Consider the following 23444-nt stretch of genomic DNA (forward strand, 5'->3'; position numbering starts at 1 on the left):
ATTTTTTGTCTGTGTTTTGAGTCTCCCGCCCAGACTAGCCTGACGCGTCTGAGAGGCAGGAACACTGGCTTTTAATTATCCTAAGGACTAGATTGCTCCCCGAATGGTTTCCAGGGGCTGATTCCCCTATCCCATTGCATCACCTTTGACTTATTTCTCTATACCAGGGAGTAATTTCCATCTAAGGTGGAGATCAAAAGATTTCCTTGTTCCAGATTTGGAGCTACTTGTTGGGGCGGGGGTGGCGGGAAAGACAATCTTTGTTTTCATTGTCTGAATTAAGTCCCTGTGAGGAAGCAGACACATAAGGAAGAGTGCCTGTTACTCCGAAAATATATTTGACCCTCTTTATCTGTGTTTCATTTCCACAGATTCACTGAAAGCTGGAGACAATGGTTCATGCCTGTAATCTTAGCTACTCAGAAGACCAACCTGGAGTGTAGCATGGTTTAAAGCCAGCCTGGGCAGAAAGTTAGCAAGACCTCATTTCAATAAACAAGCCAGGTGTGGTGGCAGACACCATCTACTTGGAAGGCAGAGACTGGGAGGATCCTGGCAATTTATCTGAAAAATTACTAACAGTTACTAACAATTACTAACAGTTACTAAGTGGTAGAGCACCTGCCTAGCAACATTACTGGTAGGCCCTATCTGGAAAACGAAACAGAAGTACTACCGGTGCAAGGTCTGATATTTCAATTTCCAGTAATCCCCTTCCCCAAAACACAACCAACAAACAAATCCGTAACTCAGTGTAATTACAATAAAATAGAAGCTTTTTTCCCCTTGAAACATGATGAACTGAATGAACTGTAAAACAAGGAATACAAAAGTCAAAATATTTTAGGAGAATAAGAAGAGAAGGAAGAGCTGACCATAAGCTGTCAAGGCTTATTAAAAGAATTAGTGTGTGCCTTTGCAGTGTATGAATTGTATCTCAGTAAAAATGTGGTTTTTTGTTGTTGTTTTTTAAAGAAGTAGTGTGTGAGATGTGCGCAACTGGCTTACGCCTGTAATCTTAGCTACTCAGGAGGCTGAGATCTGAAGATCGTGATTCAAAGCCAACCCAAGCAGGAAAATCCATGAGACTCTTATCTCCAATTAACAGCCAAATAAATAAATAAAAGCTCCAGAAGTGAGGGGCTGGGAATATGGCCTAGTGGCAAGAGTGCTTGCCTCATATACATGAAACCCTGGTTTTGATTCCCAAGCACCACATATATAGAAAATGGCCAGAAGTGGCGCTGTGGCTCAAATGGCAGAGTGCTAGCCTTGAGCAAAAAAAAAAAAGCCAGGGACAGTGCTCAGGCCCTGAGTCCAACGCCCAGGACTCCCCCCCCCCCAAAAAAAGATCCAGAAGTGGAGCTGTGGCTCAGGTGGTAGAGTGTTAGCCATGAAATAGGACCCAGGCCCAGGAAGGGAGGGAGGGAGGGAGGGAGGGAGGGAGGGAGGGAGGGAACAAAGGAGAGAAAAAAAAAAAGGAAGGAAAAGAATTTAAACATGCCATTTGTATAAAATAGGTCATGTAAAATTAACATGTTGGCACACATGCATACAAATGTAGTAACTTTACAGCACAAGGCTAAGAATAAGAAGTCGAAATTCAGAATAGTATTTCTGGTAGGGCGAAGTAAGGGCCTGGAATTGAAGAGTACAAAGATGATAGGAATGATAGGATTTTGTTTCTTAAGTGGGGTGGTGGGTACTTGATTTCATAGTCTTTTGGTATACAATAATTCATAACTTAAGTAGCAACTTTTTTTCAGTAACAAGGGATCTGATAAAAGGGAAGCTAGAGAAGAGGCACAGAAATACACATTGGGGAAACCATGACATTCATTTCAGTTCAACACAAGTTTCTGTTCTTTTTTTTTTTTTTTCTTGGTGGTGGTGGTTCTAGGGCTTGAACTCATGTCTCACACTTGCTAGGCAGGCATTTACCACTGGAGCCAATCCACCAGTTGCTTTTTGAATTGGTGGTCTTGATTCATGCCCAGCCTGGCCTGGACTGCGATCCTCTTTGTGCATCTGCATTGCTAGGATAACAGGCATGTGGCATATGCCACCACGCCCAGCCATCCGTTTTGCTTCATCCCATAGCTTAGAATGACAGTCACCTTTCATCCAGCTTTCTGAAGTGAGTTGATGTGTCTAAGAAAGCAGCAGTTTGTGTGTGTGTGTGTGTGTGTGTGTGTGTGTGTGTGTGTGTGTGTCTAAAGGACTCTGTTCTTGTAGTTTTCTCCTGACATCTATTTGAGGGCTTCCCCAGGCAACTAGTAAGAGATCCATGCTGAGGTCTGCAGCCTCAGCTTCCAGCTCATCAGTCAAGTTTATTCCTCTTGAAAGATGCCTATGAGCATCTATGTCTGATCCAGGGGAAGCAGACAGGTGTGTGCCAGCTTTCTGTCCAATTCAGCAGCAGGCAAGATACTGCTGACTCTCCTGGTATCTGCACATTCTCCTGCCAACCCCAACTTGTGGCTTCCTCATGGCCTTCTGGGGGAATCCCCAGCTCTTCACAGACTTCCAGGGGGGGAGTGCCCAGCTTCTTCTTGGCCTTCTTTGGGGGGAAACCCTCACTTTTTGTGACTTTTCTGGGGAGGCCATAGTAACAGAAAGCCCTGATGGGCAATATGATTCCATGAATGAAATGCAGCCAACTCTGGCTGCTGACATATCTCCTGCCATACCTGCTGGAACCTGAGGCCCAATATGGGCTGTTTTTCCAATATTACTCCAGCTCTCTGCATCCCGACTGTCAACTGAGTGTCTGCAGATCTGAAAGAGACCAAATAGAATGACAGGGTGTGTCCTCACAAACCCAGCAATGATTGCTCCCCAATAGGTCGTCACCTCTTCTCTCTTTGTATCCCTCGTTTCTTTCAAAGCACTGTAATATAATGTTCCTTCCCCTAGACAAGCTTATTGTGTGTGATTTCTTTCTGATATTCCCTCCTGGAATCTGTCCAGCTCCTGGTGGACATCGCCAATCTAATTTATGAGAAAGCTAGTACTATCATCACTGCTTCTCTAAAATGTACTGCTGACTTGGGTGTGTGTGTGTGTGTGTGTGTGTGTGTGTCTGATTTTACAGTAATGGAAGCTTGAGGAACACTGAGAACAATAGAGATCAAGAGTTAAATAACTCAACTAAGTAACTTTTCATATGCTAGTAGGTTTAAAAAGAAAGAAAGAAAGAAAGAAAAACCCAGGAGATACACCCAGATAAATCTCACAGCCTGCATTCTGAACCCGCAGTGCTATGGCTTCAACTAAAGGATATGAGGCTGGGTGACTTCCCTCCCCCATCTCCCACCTCCCATGGCTTACAGCGCATGACAGCTTCCTTGACTTGGCAAAATCCACCATCCGGGCCACTGCCATCCACATAGTACATGAATCGCAGTTCAGGTGGATAGGCAGCTCTGGTCAGGCCTGATAACAAGGGGATGGTGCAGCCCTCAGCCCCGGGGGCTTGGGTCAGGGCCTGCAGCATCTGGTACTTGCACCATGGGTCACGGAGGAAGCCTGGGGTGATGAGTAGCACCCTGCAGTGACTATTGCTCAGAGCCTGGCACAGCTCAGACACAATGGCGCCACCTGGCGTTGCATCTCGAAGCTGCAGGAAGCAGCGCAGGCTGACAGTATTGCCCTCCAGGTAGGAGACCAGCTCCTGGGCCACGGCCAGGTCCTCGTCACTGTGGCACACGCAGACATCGTAGTCTTTGCTCCAGCGGCCACTGCTGCTGGGGTCCACAGGTGTTGGCGATGAGGTGGCAGACACATCTGGACCGAGGCTTGAGGATGGGAGGATGTCCTCTGAGGCCAGCTGTGAGCTGTCACTGGGGTGGCTTTTGCAGGAAGCAGGCCTCTCCTTGGGCTTCTTTACCAGTGCTTGCCTAAACCAGTCTGTGGAGGAGAAACATGCCGCTCAGGCCTGTGCCTGCTAATCTCAGCCTCCCTGCTCACGGCACGAGGGAGCCCCACTACTAAGGGAGGACAGGCAGAACTCTAGCCAGCTCCCCAAACTATGAAACAGTACCTTACTCCCAGAGACCTCCTGCTCTGCTACTGCATGTGTTTGTGCCAGTCCTGAGGCTTGAACTCATGGCCTGGGGGCTGACCCTGAGCTTTTCTGCTCACTGTTAGCACTCTATCCCTTGAGCCAAAACTCCACTTCCAGCTCTTTTTTTTGTTGTTTTTTTGTTTGTTTGTTTGTTTTGGTTAGTTGGAGATAAGAGTCTCCTAGACTCTCTTGCCAAGGCTGGCTTCAAACCTGCATTGTTAGATCGCAGCCTCCTGAGTAGCTAAGATTATAGACCTGCCACCAGCATCCAGCTATTATTTATACACCTTTCAGGTCTTGCCTAAGAGCTTTCTCTATCATTACAGGTCCTGAAAAGACATGAAAACTCTGAAACCTTCTGTGGGGATGTTTTTAGCACCCTGCTCTACTAGAGAGATGGTAGTGTGTGTGTGTGTGTGTGTGTGTGTGTGTGTGTGCCTATAGTCCCAGCTACTCAGGAGGCAGAGGCAGTGAGCCTGGGAGTTCAGGAAAACCTCCTTTCAAGAAAACAGCAACAAAAAAGAAAAAAACAGCAACAAGCAAACAGGGTTCAGGATGTAGCTCCGTGGTAGAGCACTTGCCTAGCATGCACAAGAGCTGGGTTTGATAACTCAATTACTGCAATAAAAAAGAGACCAAGACAGTCTCACCTAGCTTCATGTTCTTTGAGAGCTGGTAGTTCCCGCCCACCTTAAACAGAATGTCTCACTAATGCTGACTAGTCACCCATGAATGAGTCTGTAAACAGAGCTATGTGCAAGGGTAAGGGTCAAGCAGGCCTAAAGCCCCTCCCAACACTAACAGACAGGGACGTTAGATTAAGGTTGGCTACTCATTATTTAAGGGAAAGGGAGAAGATTGCCATCTACTTAGCCCTGAAAAATCCTAGGTTGTTGCTACAAGAACACAGAACTTACTGAATCAGAACCCTCATGTTGGGGCCAGATACCCAGATTGGGTGGGAGAGTGGGATGGGATGGTGGTTACTGGAAATTGAACTCTGACCCTTGCACTTGCTAGCCAAGCACTCTGCCACTGGAGTTGTGCCCCTAGTCCTTTTTTTTTTTTTTTTTTTTTTTTTTTTTTGCCAGTCCTGGGCCTTGGACTCAGGGCCTGAGCACTGTCCCTGGCTTCTCTATGCTGAAGGCCAGCACTCTGCCACTTGAGCCACAGCGCCACTTCTGGCCATTTTCTATATATACGGTGCTGGGGAATTGAACCCAGGGCTTCATGTATAGCAGGCAAGCACTTTTGCCACTAGGCCATATTCTCAGCCCCGCCCCTAGTCCTTTTGCTTTTCAGTTTTTCAGAGAGGATCTTGCACTTTTGCCCAGGCTGGCCTCAGAGTACAATCCTCTACCTTCACCTCCTGAGTAGCTGGAGTTACAGGTGTGTACAACCATGCCAGGTTCTGGCACCCAGATCTGATGGTGAACCTACTGAGTGCTTTCTCTGGGGCCTTGCGCAATTAGTCATTTCCTCGTCTGTTAAATGGGTTCTTTTCAGTTGTTGAAGGGTTACTTAGGTAACTCAGTGTCTGGTGTATTTTAAGTTCTCTATAAAGATACTAAACCTCAGCTGTGGATCAGGATAGGCAGTTTAGTATTCTGGGGACTTCTTAGTCTCTCTCTCTACTTGGCTCCTTCCTCTAAATGGTCCTGGAATTACGATTTAGATAACAGGAAACACAATGTTAAGCATATAGCACAGTGGTTTCCAGACTAGGAAAATGGACTCCGTAGGCCTGAAGAACCCTTGAGCTAAAGGATTGAAGGATCAACCAATGCAAGCCAGGTACCACTGGTTATGCCTGTAATCCTAGCTATCTGAGGATCGAGGTTCGAAGGCAGGCCACAGAGGAGAACCCATGAGACTTTTTTTGTACCAGTATTGGGGCTTGAACTCAGGGCCTGAGCACTGTCTCTGAGCCTTTTTTTTTTTTTTAACTCAAGGCTAGTGCTTTACCTCTGAGCCAAAGCTCTATTTCTGGATTTTTTGGTAGGTAAGATAAGAATCTCCTGGACTTTCCTGTCTAGGCTGCCTCCAAATCACAATCCTTCTAGCAGACTCTTATCTCTAATTAATCAGCAAAAAACTGGAAGCGGAGCTGTAGTTCAGGTGGTAGAGTGCTCGCCTTAAGCCACATAGCTAAGCAAGAGTGAGAGGACTTGAGTTCAAGCCCCAGTACTGGCACAAAAAAAAAAAAAAAAAGAGAGAAAGAATCCACTCACACATGCTTTCTTCTTCACTATCGACAGAACATCCAAGAACTGGGGCTGGGAATATGGCCTAGTGGCAAGAGCACTTGCCTTGTATACATGAGGCCCTGGGTTCAATTCCCCAGCACCACATATATAGAAAATGGCCAGAAATGGCGCTGTGGCTCAAGTGGCAGAGTGCTAGCATTGAGCAAAAAAGAAGCCAGGGACAGTGCTCAGGCAAAAAAAAGAAGAAGAAGAAGAAGAACATCCAAGAACTGAAGTCCAGGATGGAGCTGCACTCTATTCATCAGCCTTCCTGCATCTCCCCCATGTTTAGACCAGGCAGGCCTTCACCTAACCAACATGGGGACTGAGTATCACACTCTTTAGAAGCAAGCAAAAGCAGAATTCATTAGGAGACAGGCTCCACTCACCAGCCATCTTGCCCCGAGGCTTCTTGGAATGGGAGTGAGGAGATGAGGAGGCCATGATGTTGGGCTACAAATGAACCCTATGAGACTAGGAGGGAAGCAAAAGATGGGAGGGGACCCAGCGGTGACATCGTAAAACAGCCATCCTACAAGGGACAGAGAGAGAGAGAGAGTGAGAGAGTCACAAAACTGTGCCTACCCTATCCTCAGACCCAGGGTATGGGCTTGCAAAAGTTCCATTTTTCTCCTGGTGCCTAACAGACTCAGTCTATAAATGAGACTTAACATGAGACTGGGCTGGACCAGGAAAAGTCACAGTCGTTGGAGCTGATTCAGGATAAACCCAGAACTGTGGTCAGACTTACTAAGTATGAGCTCAGCATGAGTGGCAGAGTGAGTGTTCTCTGCTCTACCTGGCTCAAGAACACATTCAGAATTTGGGGAGACTGGGCTGGCAGGCAGCTCTTTAGAGGGGTAAATGCTTGTATGGGAGAAGGACAATTACTATTTGGACAGATAATTGTGTATCCAGGTAAATGGGTGCTAAGGAGCAGTACTTGCAGGCAGCCTTGTAAGACTTTTTTGTTTTGCTTTGTTTTGTCTTCACCAAATCTGTCTTCCTCTAAATGACCCAAGGGATCTGCCCATCCAGCACTGGGCTGTCAGCTTAGGGAGACTGTGTCACGAAGTGATATGGAGAGGGCTGCTGACTGCAGGCAGAGAGCCAGGATTCTCACTTCTTGTTACCTGAGGCCTTCAGTCATCTTGCTAAGCTCCAGTATCGCCATCTGTGAAACGGACATACTGTAAATGTTAGAAACTGCTTCTCAAGATTATTGCAAGAATCACTCAAGGTAGTTTATGTAATGTGCTTACAAAATGTTGTAGAATAATGTGTCTTTAAAATAACTTATCCAGGGCTAGGAATATGGCCTAGCGGTAAAGTGCTTGCCTTGCATACATGAAGCCCTGGGTTTGATTCCTCAGCACCACATATATAGAAAAAGCCAGAAGGGCGCTGTGGCTCAAGTGGTAGAGTGCAAGCCTTGAGCAAGTAAAGCCAGGAACAGTGCTCAGGCCCCGAGTTCAAGTTCCAGGACTGGCAAACAAAACCAAAAACCCAAACAACTTATTCAGTCAGGCACTGGTGGCTCATGCTTGTAACTTCAGCTACTCAGGAGGCTGAGATCTGAGACAGTGGTTTGAAGCCAGCCCAGGAAGAAAAGTCCCCATGAGACTCTTATCTCCAATGAGCCACTCAAAAAACCAAAAGTGGCACTGTGGCTCTAGTGGTGTGGTAGAGCACGGGGCATGTGCAGAAGAGCTCAAGGGCAGTGCCCAGACAGGCCCTGAGTTCAAGTCCCAGGACAGGTACAAAAATAAATTAAAAAGATAGGTAGATAGATAAATAACCTATCTGTCATGGTGGTATGTGCTACAGTCTCACTTGCTTGAGAATCTGAAACAGGATAATGGCTTAATGCTACGAATTTAAGACCAGCCTGAGCAAGAGAATGAGACTCTCTCACACAAGAAAACAAACAAAAACAAATAAATAGCATAAAATCTCCACATATAAGGTATCTGTTTGGTAAATAATATTTAATAGTGTGACATTCATTGTGCCCACACAAGTCACTGCTATCTGAGATTCCTGAAGTTTTTGTTGTGGCATGGGGTGGGAAGGGGAGGGGGATGAGATTATGAAATTGCTTCTAAATTGATATAAAAACAAAGAAGATCAAGAATTTACCTTTCATGAATAGCTTGTTGGGGTTTCTTCCCACCAGAAAGACAGGGAGGTCCCGGATGCTGGAGGGTCTTCCAGCCTCTGTTTCTGGAGAAAGATGGCGTGATTCGGAGCTCACCCTGGTGCAGGGGGAGTGCGGCATTCTAGAGACACTTCTCCAGGCTAGGGCGCTGCTTTCTGACTGCCAGATCTACAGAGGCCAAAAGAAAAGTCACCAGTCTGATTATTAGAACAATGTAATAAGAGGTGTCCAAATTTAAAGACTGTTAGTCTAGGTTGGATATTAATACTTTGCTCACTGGCACTAAAAACTATTAGGCCACTGAGATCTGAGGATTGTAGCTCAAAGCCAGCCAGGGCAGGAAAGTCTGTGAGACTCTTATCTCTAACTATCTACCCAAAAACTTAGGAGCAGAGCTGTGGCTCAAGTGGTAATGTGTTAGCTTTGTGCACAGAAGTTCAGGGAGAGCACCCAGGCCCAGAGTCTAAGCTCAGGACACACACACACACACACACACACACACACACACACACACAAACACACACACCCTATTCCACCAAACTGATGAAAAGAAGCTAAGAGATGCTGATGATGCATATCATTGATCAAAAAAGACACTGAAGCAGGTCGGAGCACGGGGTGACCATTTCACAGACAACTTGTTTGGATTGAAACCTGACTATGGGGTTAATGCACCATACCTCTGGGTATGTCTATCATGGCATTTCTAGAGACAGCTAGATCAGAGGCCTCTAACAAAGCCAATGGATTAATCCTGTGATGCACTCATGTGATTGAAGGTATCAAAAAAGAAGGAGGTGGGAGCCAGGAGCCAGTAACTCATCCCTGTAATCCTGGATACTCAGGAGGCTGAGATCTGAGGACCACACTTGAAAGCCAATCCCAGGCAGGAAAGTTTGTGAGACTTTTTATCTCCAAATAACCACCAGAAAACCAGAAGTGGAACAAAAGAACTCAGGAACAGTGCTGAGGCCCTGAGTTCAAGCCCCATGACCACCCCCCCCCAAAAAAAGATGCCTTTTCCTCCCCAACAACATACATGAGGTCACTTTGTTTCTACATTATTTTATATTTTTTAATTTGTTTTAATTTTTAAATTTATTATTTACCTTGATACACTAGAAATTCATTTAGTTTTTTTTTTTTTCAAATGATTTCCTAAGGGTTAAAATGTAACATGTTGGCTGAGTGCCAGTGGCTTGTGTCTGTAAGTCCAGCTACTCAGGAAGCTGAAATCTAATTTTATCTCAGTTTGAAGCCAATCCAGGTAGAAAATATTGCAAGATTCTTATCTCCAACGAACCACCAAGAAACCAGAAGTGGAGGTATGGTTTAAAATGGCACAGTGTCAGCCTTGAGCAAAAAATGTCAAGAGGCTGTGAGACCCTGAGTTCAAGCATCAATACTACTACACACAAAAATTAACACGTTCATCTACTTAACACATATAGATTTAAAGGTTTCATAAAATGCCTTTGCCTTTTGACAACACATCCTGATTTGGGGTGATTACTCTTTTCATTGTTTAAGAAATCTATAGCAGATGGGCTGGGACTGTGGCTTAGTGGTAGAGTGCTTGCTTGCCTAGCATGCAAGAAGCCCTGGGTTCAGTTCCTCAGTACCACATAAACAGAAAAAGCCTTAAGTAGCACTGTGGCTCAAGTGGTAGAGTATTAGCCTTGAGCAAAAAGCAGCTCAGGCCCTGATTCAAGCCCCAGTACTGGCCAAAAAAAAAGAAAAAGAACAGAAATCTATAGCTGGGTGCTAGTGGCTCACACCTGTAATCCTGCCTACTCAGGAGGCTGAGATGTGAGGATCATGGTTCGAAACCAGTTGTGGCAGATAAGTCCCTGTGAGACTCTTATCTCCAATTAACCACTCAAAAACCAGAAGTGGCACTGTGGCTTAAGTGGTAGAGGGCTAGCCTTGAGCACCAAGAGGCTCAGGAACAGTGCCCAGGACCCAAGTGTTCAAGCCCCCTGCCCTCCCTGCCGCCCCCGCCCCTCCCCGACACACATAGTGCAGGGTATAGCTCCAGTGGAAGAGCACTTGCTTAGCATGTGTGAAGCCCTAGGTTCAATCCCCAACACTGCCAAAAGAGAAGGTGAAGAAGAAAAAAAGGAGAAATCTAGTTGTCTAGCAACATTTGCCATTGGAACAAAGCTAGTATAAGCCCTGTAACTATTTTTAAAAAAATATTTTACTTTAGTGTTATTATAGAGGTGATGTACAGAGGGATTACAATGGCATGAGTCAGGTAATGAGTACATTTCCTTTGGTATAGTGTCTCTCAGTCGCTCCCTCCCATCTCTACCCACAAGTTGGATCAGCCCTTGTAACTATTATGAAAACGTTTAAGCATGGGAAACAACAGCGTCTTTGACAGGATAATTGAGCAAGATGACAGATAAGTTCTGGTAACTGCACACATGACCTTCTTCCTGGAGTCTCAAATCTCAAGTACCTTCCTTGTTCCTTGCCAGACTTGGTGCATGCAGCCAGAGCTGGGGAACCACCACACACCACACCTGCTTTCATCTTTCCAAAACTCAGTAATGGTTACCATATGGCAAGATACAGTTGTCAAGAAGGGAAGACCTTCTAACTGGAAGATCTGTTCATAAGCTCTGTCATTCTCTAATTTGCTATGTGGCGTGTGTGTGTGTGTGTGTGTGTGTGTGTGTGTGTGTGTTCACATCTTCTTGTGCCTTTGAAAAACAAAGCATCCAGGCATGATAGCGTATACCTATAATATAACACTTTCTACTTGGGAGGAGGAAGGAGGATCTCAAGTTGAAGACCAGTTCAGGAAAACTTATAGTGAGACCCTATCTCAAAAACAAAATAAAGGCATGGGGGCTGGGGATATAGCCTAGTGGCAAGAGTGCCTGCCTCGGATACACGAGGCCCTAGGTTCGATTCCCCAGCACCACATATATGGAAAATGGCCAGAAGGGGCGCTGTGGCTCAGGTGGCAGAGTGCTAGCCTTGAGCGGGAAGAAGCCAGGGACAGTGCTCAGGCCCTGAGTCCAAGGCCCAGGACTGGCAAAAAAAAAAAAAAAAAAAAAAAAAAAAAAAAAAAAAAAAAAACAAAATAAAGGCAAAAGGCCTGGAGTAGTGACTCAAAGGGTTGAACCTGTGCCTAGCATGCTCCAGGCCCTGAGTCCTATCAACAGTATCAGGAAAAAAAAACAACAACAATTGATAAAGAAGAATGATACATACCTCAGATAAGCACTTAATAAAGAAAAACGGACGTGATAGAAAATTAGTAAGGAACTTCTTCATAGTACTTTTAGTGTCTTTTAGAATGTTTCCAATATTATATGTAGAAACTTATGAGAGGAAAATCTGATGAGGTTTCACTGTACAAAACCCAAAATGTGGAGCTGGATACCAGTGGCTCATGCCTGTAATCCTAGCTACTCAAGAGGCTGAGATCTGAGGATCACATTACCAAGCCAGCCCGGGTGGGAAAGTCTCTGTGAGACTCTTTATCTCCAATTAACCACTTAAAAATCAGAAGAAGAGCTCTGGCTCAAAGTGGTACAGCACTAGTGAGCAAAAGAAGGGCTTTGGGGCCAATGCCCAAGACCTGAGTTCAAGTTCTAAGACCAACAACAACAACAAAAAAAAAAACCCCAAAAAACAAAATGTGTTAAATACTATCCAGAATCTAACCAGGATCTTATTTTTATTATCTAGGGAATGTTTGGAGACCTGTGAAGGCCTATGATTAAAGATATATCTCTTCATCTAGAATCACTATCTGTGGTAGACAGATATGTGCTTGCCCCAAAGATGTCCACATGCTAATCAAAGCACAGTTTTGTCCAAGAGTGATTTGTAGACTTCAGGAGACTAGCCCTCGAGTGACCTCCAAGTTCACACATGTGAGTGTGGAGCAGACCCACTCATTTCTAACCCACAGAATATGGCAAGGATGATGGGCTGTCATTTACATAGTCATGTTATTATTTATGATGTGTGTGTGTGTCTTCATACCTGCATACACACTACATAGGAGATGTATATATACTGTGTGTATGAGTATTGGGTGTGCATGCATATGTGCATGGGTGTGCAGCTAGCTCCTTCTTAGAAGACAGGACAGACACCATTGCATAATGCCTTGTTCAAACCCCAATACTTGTGTACACACACGTGCATGTGCACACACACACACTGGAAACAACCATATCCAGCAACGTACGTAAGTCCAGTAGGATGGATAACTAGCCTGTGGTCTAATCAAGCAGCAGAATATACATCAGTGAAATAAATTAATGTATTATTGCTAACACAACACCAGCGAATCTCACCAAACATATTGATTGTACAATGCCAAATACATAAGACTATATAACATATGATTGAAGGGCTAGAAATCTAAAAGCAAGCAAAGCTATTTTATAGACATAGAGGGCCAGAGTGGAGCTGGGAGCCAGTAGCTCAGGCCTATAATCCTAGGTACTCAAGAGGCTGAAATCTGAGGATCAGGGTTGCAGGCAGTCTGGGCAGACAAATCTGGGAGACTCTTCTCTCCAGTTAACCAGCAAAAAGCTGGGAATGGGGGCTGGGAACGTGGCTTAGTGGTAGAGTGCTTGCCTAGCATGCATGAAGCCCTGGGTTCCATTCCTCAATACCACATAAAGAGAAAAATCGAGAAGTGGCACTAGCTAGGTAGAGTGCTAGTCTTGGGCAAAAGCAGCTCAGAGACAGCTAGGACTTGGGGGTGGGGGTGGGGGAGGTGGGGAAAGCCTGGAGTGGAAGTGTGGCTCAAGTGGTAGAATGACAGCCCTGAGCCAAGAAGACCCTGAGTTCAAGCCTCAGTACCCTCCCTGCCCCCCAAATAAAAAGATGCTGGGATGGCAGTCACCTGCGGGGAAGCAGAGGCTGGAAGTGGGCAGAGGGCTTTCCTAAGATCGGTGCTTTTCGTTCTAGAAGCAGGTGGCATCACTGTGAAAAATTACTAATTAGGCCGCAGACTTAAGACTGGTGTCCTTTTCTATAGGTATGTAACCACCCCACCCCACCCCCACACTTTAAAATCAAGACCAAACTAAATGTGGTTTCCTCTGAGTCATCCCTGACCTCCTCCACACCCCAGGGGCATGGCTCTGCGTCTCAGCTGGAGCACTTCCCCCTCTCATTGCCCTTCTCTGGGTGCAGAGCTGATTTCTCATTCACCTGTCACAGCAGGGAACCGAACGCTGGGTTCCCCCACGCCCCCCAGTGCCTCTCCAGTCCTGGGGGGGGGGGGGCGCCCAGTGCCTCGCCCCATCGCGGTGGCCGCTCGTTCGGTGCTTTTGTTAGCAATGGGTCCCGAGCCCCAGAGTCACCAAACCAAGCCAAAAGCGGCGGGGCGGGCTGTGCCCAGGACAGAGCCGGCTGCATGGAGCGGAGAGAAAGAGACACTGGTTCTCTGCAGTTAAAGGACTGAATTCACCTGGCAAGAGTCCGGTTCCAGCCCAGCTAAGGCTGAGCACCTTCGGTGTCAGTGCGGGCGCCCCTGGCCTGGGTGGGGCGGGTGGGGGGCTGTTTGCTGGCGGCCGGGTGGTTCGCAGCGCCGGAGGCTAACAGACGGGGAACGGAACACACCAATGAAATGGCCCCGAGATCCGAGATCCCGCCAGGGTGCCGGCGGGAGAGTTCCCGAGGCTGGAAATCGTCCTGGGCACCCCGGGCCCGTCTCCAACGCGCGCGCTCCCGGGTGGCCCCTTTCCACCGCCCCGGCGCCCCCGAGGCGCGCCCCGCTCACCTGGCGCCCCCGAGGCGCGCACCGGGGCCTGGGCCGGGAAGTGCGGCTCGCGGCCCGGCTCCCGGAAGCGCCCGGGGCGCCGCCCCCTCCAGCCAACCCGGTGTCCCGTCGCGGCGGCGGCCCAGCCGCGCGCAGTCCCCGGCACCAAACTGGACAGCCCGGCTCCTGCGGGTTCCGGTCCGGCCGCAACAGGTGGGAACCCCGAGCCCACCCCGCCAGCGGCCCGGGAACACTTGGACTTGAATGTCCACGCTTCCGTTCCCCCAAAAGCCCCGGAGAATCCCGAGCCACGCGCGGGTGCTGAGTGGAGGGAAGGAAAGAAGGAAGGCCAGCCGGACCCCACCCAGTTATGTATGGCGGAATCGCCAGCACGCTGCCCGCGGGCGCACCCTAACCTTCTTCAAGGCCCATGGAGAGGCCAAAGCAGGACGGGCGGCCGGGGTGGCTGCCCGAGGGCGCTCGGCCAGGCTGGGCCCGGCAAGTCCTGGCCAAAGGGCTTTGTGTGCTGGGCCCTGAGAGTCCCAGACAGCTAGCTACAGGGCATTCCAGCGCAAGCCATTCCTGCCCGATGCCACCGAGAAGGGAAGGAGGCTAAACAGGTTTAGTGAAGCCAGGAGCCTGAGGCTACTCCTGTAATCTCAGCTACTCAGGAGGCTGGCATCTGAGGATCCAGCTAGCCCCTCAATGGCGCGCGCCTAGCAACACTGCCCTAGTTTCATAAAGACACATGACTACTTTCACCATATCTATCTTCATTCACTTTCTCCATTCACCTTACCTTCTGCGGATACTCTACAGCCTGTTTTACTTATGTGTACCAGTCCCAAGGCTTGAACTCAGGGCTCACTGTCCCAGAGCTTCTTTTGCTCAAAGGTAGCACTCCACCACTTGAGCCACAGCTCCACTTCCATCTTTTTGGTGCTTAACTGGAGATAAGTCTCATAGACTTCCTGCCCAGGTTGGCTTTGAACGGCCATCCTCAGATCTCAGCCTCCAGAGTAGCTGTAAAGGCATGAGCCACAGACAGCCCAGCAGGAAAACTTTTCTTTTTTTCCTCCTCCCCACCCCCCCCTTTTTTTTCTGTCCTGGGGCTTGAATTCTGGGCTTGGTGCTGCCCCTGAGCTCTTCAGTTCAAGGCTAGTGCTCTACCACTTGAGCCACAGTGCCCCACTTCTGGTGGTTAATTGGAGATAAGTCTCATGGACTTTCCTGCCCAGCCTGGCTTTGAACTGTGATCCTCAGATCTCAGCCTCCTGAGTAGTTATGATTTCAGGCGTGAGCCACTGGAGCCTGGCTCTTTTCTTTCTTTTTTTTGCCAGCCCTGGGGCTTGCACTCAGGGCTTGAACAGTGTCCCTGGCTTCCTTATTGTTCAAGACTAGCACTCTACCACTTGAGCCACAGCACCACTTCCAGCCTTTTCTGTTTATGTGGTGTTGAGGAATCAAACCCAGGGCTTCATACATGCTAGGTAAGCACTCTACCGCTAAGCCACATTCCTAGCCCCTTTTTTTTCTTTCTTTTTATTTCCACTTTTCAAGAAAGTATTTTATACCTATTATACCACACAGCAAGTTTTAAACACTGACATAATTCCCTAATAAGATAAAGACAGAAAAAGTTTATCTTATAAAAAACAAGACACACTATTGTTTTAGTTTTCAAACATTATTGACTTAACTCCCATCACTTGGCTGGGAATATGGCCTAGTGGCAAGAGTGCTTGCCTAGCATACATGAAGCCCTGGGTTTGATTCCCCAGCACTACATATATAGAAAATGGCCAGAAGTGGCGCTGTGGCTCAAGTGGCAGAGAGCTAGCCTTGAGCAAAAAGAAGCCAGGAATAGTGCTCAGGCCCCGAGTCCAAGGCCCAGGACTCGCCAAAAGAAAAAAAAAAAAAAAGAAGACAACTCCCATCATTTGACAAAGCAGTCATGAAATAAACTGCAGACTAGTTTTAACAAATAACACCTTTAAGCGGACATGACTGTCCTAAATGGTTTATATGAAGTTTGAATTGTACAAACATTAATCATTAGCAGTTATGGCAGAGCTGGAGTATTGTGCCTTCTCCAAGTTCAAAGTGAGAGCCACAGAGTATGATGGAAGGTGTAGCCCTTTCCATAGCTGTGGGCTGACCTCTGCAGGCTGCAGGAAACCTGAACCCTGCCTGCCCTTCCCACCTCCTTCCTTCAAATCTCAAGGCATGTGGCTGTGGCTTAGCTCTCATCTTGGACTGGGATGGCCTTGAGACCAGGAATGGACCTTCAGGGTCCAGCAGTGGGTTCTCAGAAGAACACCTGGGTATAGACAAGTGCTCACATGTACAAGACAGGCTCTGGGATGGCTGGGTGTTAGAACAAAGATGAAGGGCTGGCTCCTCATTGCATAAAGAGGAAAATAGATGCAACAATATACCCTGGTAGACTCTGAGTTTGAAGAAGGCCTTGTTGCAACAGAATTCCTTAATGAGTTATTAATACAGCTTTTTTCTGTTTGCTTTTTTTTTTTTTTTTTTTTTGGACAGGGTCTATGTAGCCCAGCCCTAATTCTCCTACCTCTACCTTGCTAGTGCTGGGATTATAGGTGAGTCCCACCATGATTGGCCAAGATACAGCATTTGTACTAAAGGGCATGGCTCTGGGCAAGCAGCTGTATGAAGCCTTTCCATTTGGACCCTTAGGTTAAGATGTCTGTGCTAAAGAGACACTAACTGCTGAGCACTCGAGGAGCCACCTTTCAGGTGTCCTTCTGTCATGGCCCTAGCAAGTTCCTTCCTGTCTTGCAGCACTGCCTTCTGGTGGTATGTCTTCTTTGGCTTATTTCATTATGCCTGCCCCCCAACCCCCACCAGCCTCCTCTCTTCCCTCTCTCCCGTGTGTTAAGCCCCATCCATCCTGCACACTCCATTTTCATTTTGAGGAGGGGGCATTTTCCTGGCTTGTGCTCTCAGATCTACCTTTTTTCTGCCACTCTACTCCTCCCCATGCTACTGGAACTGCTCTCTGAGAGGTCACCAATGACCTACTTGAGGCTGAACTCAGCTGCCCCATCATTTTATATGGCCAGCCACTTCTTAAGTTTCCATACCACACTCTCCTGGATTTTCTCCTGCTTCACTGGGACCTCTTTAGCCTTCTCCCCACGCCCACCCCATCTTACCCTTCCTTGATGTCATCTCTATCTACAGCCTGGGTTGTCTGCTAAAGCCACATCAATTAATCCCAGCTCCACTTGCACTAACCCTGATGTCATGCATGGCTCGTAGAGAAGCTCTAGCAAAGCTATGTGGGGCTGGCTCTGCTTGCTAGTGTCTCTCATTTTACTGAGGCTGAATAAATGCTGAGTGGGTTTGTCCTTCCCTCTACAACCAGCATCCCTGCAGGAACTCAGGAGCCAGGGGCCTTAGCTTGCAAACCAGATACCTATTCCCTGGGATTGAAGAAAGCTCTGGAGAGGAGGATGAGGCTGTTTACCTAATCCTACAGTCATAGCTAGTGGGATGCTTCAAAAATGTCTGCGGTAAGGAGAAAGATTGCAGGAACAGAAGATTGGAGGAAGGGAGCTAATCATATTTATTGATGAGTCAATAAATCTGGGCAAGGCGGTTCCAGATAAGCTTCAGTTGCCTGGGTCCTGCCCAGGTCAGAGGCCATCTTTCTGCGTTAGCACCAGACAAGAAGCCCATGTTGGGCCATGGTGTTCAGGACACCAGAGACTGTCTTAGTGTGTATTATCACCTGGGCCACAGACTTCAATGCTTTCTCTTGGCCTTGGCCTCCTGCCCAGCTGCACGGAGGCAGAAGGGGCTGGATGAGGTGTTAAGGAAGGGATGAGGCCCTGGCATGGTGCTGAGATGAGGGCGGGGGATGGCTAGGCTGAGGCCTGATGAAGAGCTTTCATCTTCAGAAAATATTCCTCTCCTGGAATTTCTCTTGCAAGTAAAAGCGGCTGAAGAGGAAGGGGCTCATGTCAATGGTCTGGAAGTGGCCTTCCAGCACCATCTCCGCCACGGCTCGTCCCACAGCAGGGGCATGCTGGAGCCCATGCCCGCTGAAGCCCGTCGCAAAGTACATGTTGACAACGAGGGGATGAGGGCCCACCACGCCGTTCTGGTCAAATGTGTTATAGTCGTAATAGCCAGCCCAGGCACTCTGAACCTGTTGGTGCGAAAGAGGCAGGGTTCTCAGGGTGCTGCCAACATGCTCAGCCCTCACTCTTCATCAGGGGTCAGCTGCTGAGCGGTTCATGGGATGGGATAGAAGCCACAGTCCTTAGCGGTTGTGAAATGGCAGGAACATGCCAGTGGACGGGGAAAGGGCACTGAGATGCACCATCCACCCTGTTGAGGGTTCAGAATCACAGCACAACCACCCCCTGCCAGTTACCTTCAGAGTGTTAAAAGCTGGCACCCTCTTGGCCAAATGGGGCCACACCTTGTCCTGAAAGAAATCATGGTCAACGTCCAGGTTCATTGGGTCTGGTTCTTCTTCCTGGGTGAGAGGTGAGGGCAAGACTTCCATTGTCTAGGATAGAAGCAAAAACCCCAGCCCTCCCGAATCTCTTTAGTCAATCTGGTAGGTAAAGGATGGGAGTGTATGAGAAACAAAGAGACATAACCTGGGGTGCTAATTGCACTAACACACAAAGGCCTCCAAAAGGCCTGCCTCTTTCATGGTGACTGGTTTGTTTCCTTACCACCTCCCCCCACCCCCCCCCCAAACTGGCTTACCTCAGTGGGGCTCCGGCCACCTAGGTAGTTGTGGCCTAATCCTTCCCGCCGGAAATAGACTCCATTGACATCTGCGACCAAAGGTGTCTCTAGACCTGGTCCCTGGGGACAGTGCCATACGTAGACATACCTGCCGTGAACAAGGGAGTAAGGACATTACAGGAACCGCATGGTGAGCTTGACCCCTTCCATGACCCTCCTGCCCTGCCCATCTTCTCAAATTTCTATGTTCTTTCTCTCTCACCAACTTCCTCAGCTGCCCGGAGGGAAGCTACCTTTTCCTCGGCTCCACAGGTAGCTTGGTGCCCTGCAGGGTGCCAGGCGGCCCCATCCCAATACCAGCCAGCTGAGCGATCTGCCCAGACCAGGCCCCAGCAGCGTTGATCACTATGGCACATTCCACTGGCTGGTACTCCAGGCTGTTGTTCATCTTTACCTGTAGACACCAGAGGGTGAAGGGAGGGCAGGCCTGGGCCACATATCAGGCACCAGGAGAGGTACTCAGTATCTGGGTGGTCTTTTACCCATATGGAAAGTGGGCAGAAGACATCAGGACAGTCACGACCTTTCTTGACCCTCGATTGTGGAGAAGAGTACAATGAGACTAGGGACTTACATGGACTTCATAGATCCTTTTCAAGATGACCTTTTCTCCAGCTGAGGTCTCCATGTGGGAAGATGAAGTAACAAAACCTGCAGGAAAGAAATAGAGAAAAAAAAAAGCTCTTAGGGGCCAAAGGTGGTAGCTCAGTGGTAGAGCATATACTTAGCATGCACAAAGCACAGGTTCAATCTCAACCAACTTCTTGCTCCATTCTGCCCTCTCCCCACCAATAAAGCATCGGAGGCCTTGCAGAAGGAAATGAGGATCCCACGGGTCTAAGAAAGAAGGCTGGAGGACTAAGTATTTCCCCACCCACACTGAAGTGAACAGAGGTCAGGGGACCAGGAGGAACTTGGCTATATAGAAAGGACAGGGCAGTGCTGAACAACTGAGCAAGTCAAAAAGCAGACTAGCAAGGAGTGAAGTCAGGCTGGCCCTCTACTTTGCCAACCCTTCTTAGCCTGTGAGTGAGATGATGGGGCCCAGTCTAAGCCTCGTCCTGGTTGCTAGAAGCAGAAGGTATGGGGCCTTGGACTCACGTGTCACCTCTCCCTGGGAGAAAAGGACTCCCATTGATTGGAGCTTTCGCCGAAGCCCTTGGAGCAGTGACCAGGGGTCAAACCAACCTTCACCCTCCATCCCTGAGATGAAGAAAGCAGAATTAATTCACAAAGAAGGACTAGGATCCCATTCTTTCTAGTATAATCCCTAACCCTCCCCTAACATTTTTTCTAGGGCTTGGAAGCCAGGGAAGGCCATTAGAATCCAATCCTAGTGAAGGAATGAGAAGTAGCATGGCCAGAAGCATGTACCTGTTGGTACAAGGAAAGTGGTCCTCCTCCAGTGTGCCATGGTGTGCTGAGATGTCCCTATCTTTTTTTTTTTTTTTGGCCAGTCCTGGCCCTTGGACTCAGGGCCTGAGCACTGTCCCTGGCTTCTTTTTGCTCAAGGCTAGCACTCTGCCACTTGAGCCATAGCGCCACTTCTGGCCATTTTCTATATATGTGGTGCTGGGGAATTGAATCTGGGGCTTCATGTATGCTAGGCAAGCACTCTTGTCACTAGGCCATATTCCCAGCCCCAGATGTCCCTATCTTTAGGAGAAGGCTGTCCCTTCTCTCTGCAGATGAACCTTACCATAAGATGCCAGAGCCACTCCCTCTGTGTTTATCCAGGGAAACTTGTTCTGAAGCTGCTCAGGAGACATCAGACAAATTTTGGCCCCTTCCTGCCTGAGAGAAACGTGTGCAAGTGTATACATGCATTAGAGAGAGGCATGGATGCTAGTTTCAAAGGGAAGTACAGGCACTGACACCACTTTTCTGGCTCAAACCTCCTGTTTTTTTCCCTCATTGATAAATGGGCAAAAACTGAGCCTTCCAGTTAAGGTTCATTAGCATCTGACCCCTCTTCCCCACCCTACAACCTGGTCTCCTTCAATGTTCTCAGCTCTTTCTCGTGCCCTACCTACCCTATCTCCTTCCTCAGACAGGTGGGAAATTTGCTTCCCTTTACTCCTGTCCAGAACATCTTCCTGTCTTTTCTCCACTGCTCAGTACAATCTTGGTCTCCAGAATGACTGTCTCCTCTAGGACAGTGTCATTCAAAGGGGAACCTGTAAAAACAAAACAGGTGCTGGTGGCTCACACCTATAATCCAAGGGGCTAAGATCTGAGGATCATGGTTCAAAGCCAGCCTGGGCAGAAAAACCTGTAAGACTATTACCTCCAGTTAGCCAGGAAAAGCTGGAAGTGAAGGTATGGCTCAAGTAATACAGCACCAGGCTTGAGTGGAAAAAAAGTCAAGTGAGAACATGAGGCCCTGAATTCAAGCTCCAGTACTGGCACAAAACAAAACCTCACCATTCTCTTGAGCCAGAAGGACTGGATGGTACAGATTTCCAGTGCTAACACTTACTAGGTCCTTGTGCCTCATTTCTCCATCACTGCCCCTATGTGGAACAGGAACGCTCCAATGACTAAATCAGCGTGCTAACCCCAGACTTAGGATTCTTCCCTACTAGACCTAGCTCCTAGACAAGAGGCATCTGTGACACCAACCCCAGATTCCCTGATCCTACTTTGGAAATGTAAATCTGAAAATGTAAAGGCAAAAGAAAAGCAGCTTATGGTTCTGCTGGACACCCACCTCTGCACTTTCACGTTGTTCTCCAAGATTGCAGCATCCTTTTCTGAAGCCAGCAAAAGGTAACCTGAGGGGTTGAACTGGAGGTCCACAGGAGGGGCATCCACCACAGCCAGGTACTCCTGTTTACAAATAAAAGCTGCACTCTAAAGAGGCTAACTTACAGAATGGGAGAACTTTCCTGGCCTCCTCACTATGGCTCCCAGAATCCAGTGCTACAGACCAGACAGAGCCCTCTTCTAGGAACCAACTCTAGGGAGAAAAGTGAGGATTTTAACTCCAGCTGCTGGAGCCATTCCTATTCTTTTCACCCCTTTTTTCTAATAAACTACTCCTCTTTCTAAGCTAAGAAGTGGGTTTACAGTCCCAAACCCCCAAATCTCACTGGACATACATTGATGTTCCGTAGAAAGCTGGCTGAAAACAGGGAGAGCTGGATGTTCTCAGGCAAGGAGAACTGCTGACGAATTCCACCCACAGAAAGCACGGTGGAGGCCTTTGAGTACTGTAGAAAGAAAAGTTGAGGTAGGCCAGTATGCTTGCTGTCATATGTGAACATACTTTTCTGCAAGGTTTAGCTGGAGTCAGGTTTGCACGTCTGTCATCTAAGGAACAGGAGTGAACAAACCTGTATTCAAGCCAACAAGCAGCACTAGGTTAGACAGTGTTTTATCATTGACAAATGAGCAGGGCAATGAGTGTCAATCATTTACAAAGGGTGAGCCACGTTGGAACAAAATGGTTAATGGCCGAGGAATCCAAGGGCAGGAGATTAGTTAGAAAATGAAATGACATGACTGAAGTATCCAAGGCCTTCAGCTAGCTGGTAAATAGCCAATAGGAAAAACCAAAGTATAAAAACTTCAAAAACAGTGGAAGATTAAGATCTTTCCTCCATTTTCATTGCTCCTAGAATGCTTAATGAGATATCTCTATTGCACCACTCGTGATTTTGCTCTCTCTCAGATCTCACCGTGCTATCTCGTTCCACCACTAGCACCCGCATGGCACCTCGTTTGTTCTCTAGTTTCTTCAGCCAATAGGCCACAGACAGGCCAATCACCCCACCTCCAACAACCACCACATCCGCGTGTTCTGGAGGCAGATGGCTGGTGTCATACAGTGGATCCCAGTTGTCACCAGGCAGAATTGACTTGATCTTCTTCTTTATGTCAGCTATTTTTCCATCCCAGTCTGTAGGGGCACAGTTGTCGTTAGGACATGTATTCCTTCCCATGTGGCAGGGGGTTGGTTAGATGGGCACCGAAAACGATGAGTTTGTCAGTTCCCAGTGCCATTCCTGTCTCACGAGGTTAACTCACACCCAGAGTACGCAGGGGTCTCCTTGGGATTCATTCATACACTTGCCTGGGTTCTACCAAGTCTCGAAGGGGCGCTTTCTCCCTCCGCGCAGGCAACCCAACCTAAGCCCTAAAAGCCAAACAGCTGGAGGTTGTGGACGACCCAGAACCCTACCCTCAACTGCCCTCAACGTTACCCAGAGTCGAGCCTCCTCTGCGCGTGCCTAGCCGCCGGAATGAGAGGCCTGGGCGCAAGCCCACCTGCAGAGCCCTCCGAAACATCAGCCTTCCCGCACGCCGCGCCTCTAGGAGCCAGGAACCCCCCCCCCTCCCGCCCCGCTCGTCTCCTCCACAACGCTCGCTGTCACTTACTTGCGCCGAGGGGGAGGGGGCGCATTTGGACGAGCGTACCCACTGGCCAACAGGTCCCTC

The 23444-nt window shown here is 48.2% G+C and overlaps 2 protein-coding genes across 5 annotated transcripts; both read right to left on the reverse strand.

The window, feature by feature from the left end:
• Window positions 1-1985: 1985 nt before the first annotated feature.
• LOC125349499 (TIR domain containing adaptor protein) lies at window positions 1986-14334 on the reverse strand. Of its 4 annotated transcripts, none has more exons than XM_048343682.1 (5): window positions 14232-14334; window positions 8452-8535; window positions 6702-6844; window positions 3331-3909; window positions 1986-2778 (listed from the first exon to the last, which is right to left on the reverse strand). In XM_048343682.1, the coding sequence occupies exons 3-5, from the start codon at window positions 6754-6756 to the stop codon at window positions 2759-2761; spliced, it is 654 nt and encodes a 217-aa protein (XP_048199639.1). In that variant the 5' UTR covers window positions 6757-6844; window positions 8452-8535; window positions 14232-14334; the 3' UTR covers window positions 1986-2758. The 4 variants fall into 4 exon arrangements, with proteins under 4 accessions (XP_048199639.1, XP_048199640.1, XP_048199641.1 ...); XM_048343683.1 differs by lacking the exon at window positions 14232-14334 and adding an exon at window positions 13920-13935; XM_048343684.1 differs by lacking the exon at window positions 14232-14334 and adding an exon at window positions 7446-7486 and having other exon boundaries at window positions 8452-8622.
• A 3453-nt stretch (window positions 14335-17787) lies between these two features.
• Window positions 17788-23361, reverse strand: Foxred1 (FAD dependent oxidoreductase domain containing 1). Its single transcript, XM_048343674.1, has 11 exons — window positions 23210-23361; window positions 22685-22905; window positions 22106-22216; window positions 21715-21833; window positions 20704-20798; window positions 20106-20207; window positions 19579-19655; window positions 19238-19398; window positions 18963-19092; window positions 18619-18723; window positions 17788-18390 (listed from the first exon to the last, which is right to left on the reverse strand). Exons 1-11 carry the CDS (start codon window positions 23292-23294, stop codon window positions 18136-18138), a joined length of 1461 nt encoding a protein of 486 aa, XP_048199631.1. The 5' UTR covers window positions 23295-23361; the 3' UTR covers window positions 17788-18135.
• Window positions 23362-23444: the final 83 nt, after the last annotated feature.

Source organism: Perognathus longimembris, chromosome 3 (assembly GCF_023159225.1).
Source record: "Perognathus longimembris pacificus isolate PPM17 chromosome 3, ASM2315922v1, whole genome shotgun sequence".
Lineage (NCBI taxonomy): Eukaryota > Metazoa > Chordata > Mammalia > Rodentia > Heteromyidae > Perognathus > Perognathus longimembris.

Bases quoted from the DNA above. Each gene is read 5' to 3' on its own strand.
- LOC125349499 (XM_048343682.1), bottom strand. From the start codon at position 6,756: ATGGCCTCCTCATCTCCTCACTCCCATTCCAAGAAGCCTCGGGGCAAG. The intron at 3,910-6,701 runs GTGAGTGGAGCC...TCTCCTCCACAG, and splicing joins GCCTCGGGGCAAGATGGCTG to ACTGGTTTAGGCAAGCACTG. The intron at 2,779-3,330 runs GTAAGCCATGGG...GGTCTCTTTCAG, and splicing joins CAAGGAAGCTGTCATGCGCT to ATCTGCAGACACTCAGTTGA.
- Foxred1 (XM_048343674.1), bottom strand. From the start codon at position 23,294: ATGTTTCGGAGGGCTCTGCAGGTGGGCTTGCGCCCAGGCCTCTCATTC. The intron at 21,834-22,105 runs GTATGTCCAGTG...ATTTGTAAACAG, and splicing joins GCTTTCTACGGAACATCAAT to GAGTACCTGGCTGTGGTGGA. The intron at 19,399-19,578 runs GTAAGTCCCTAG...TGGTGTCTACAG, and splicing joins AAAGGATCTATGAAGTCCAT to GTAAAGATGAACAACAGCCT.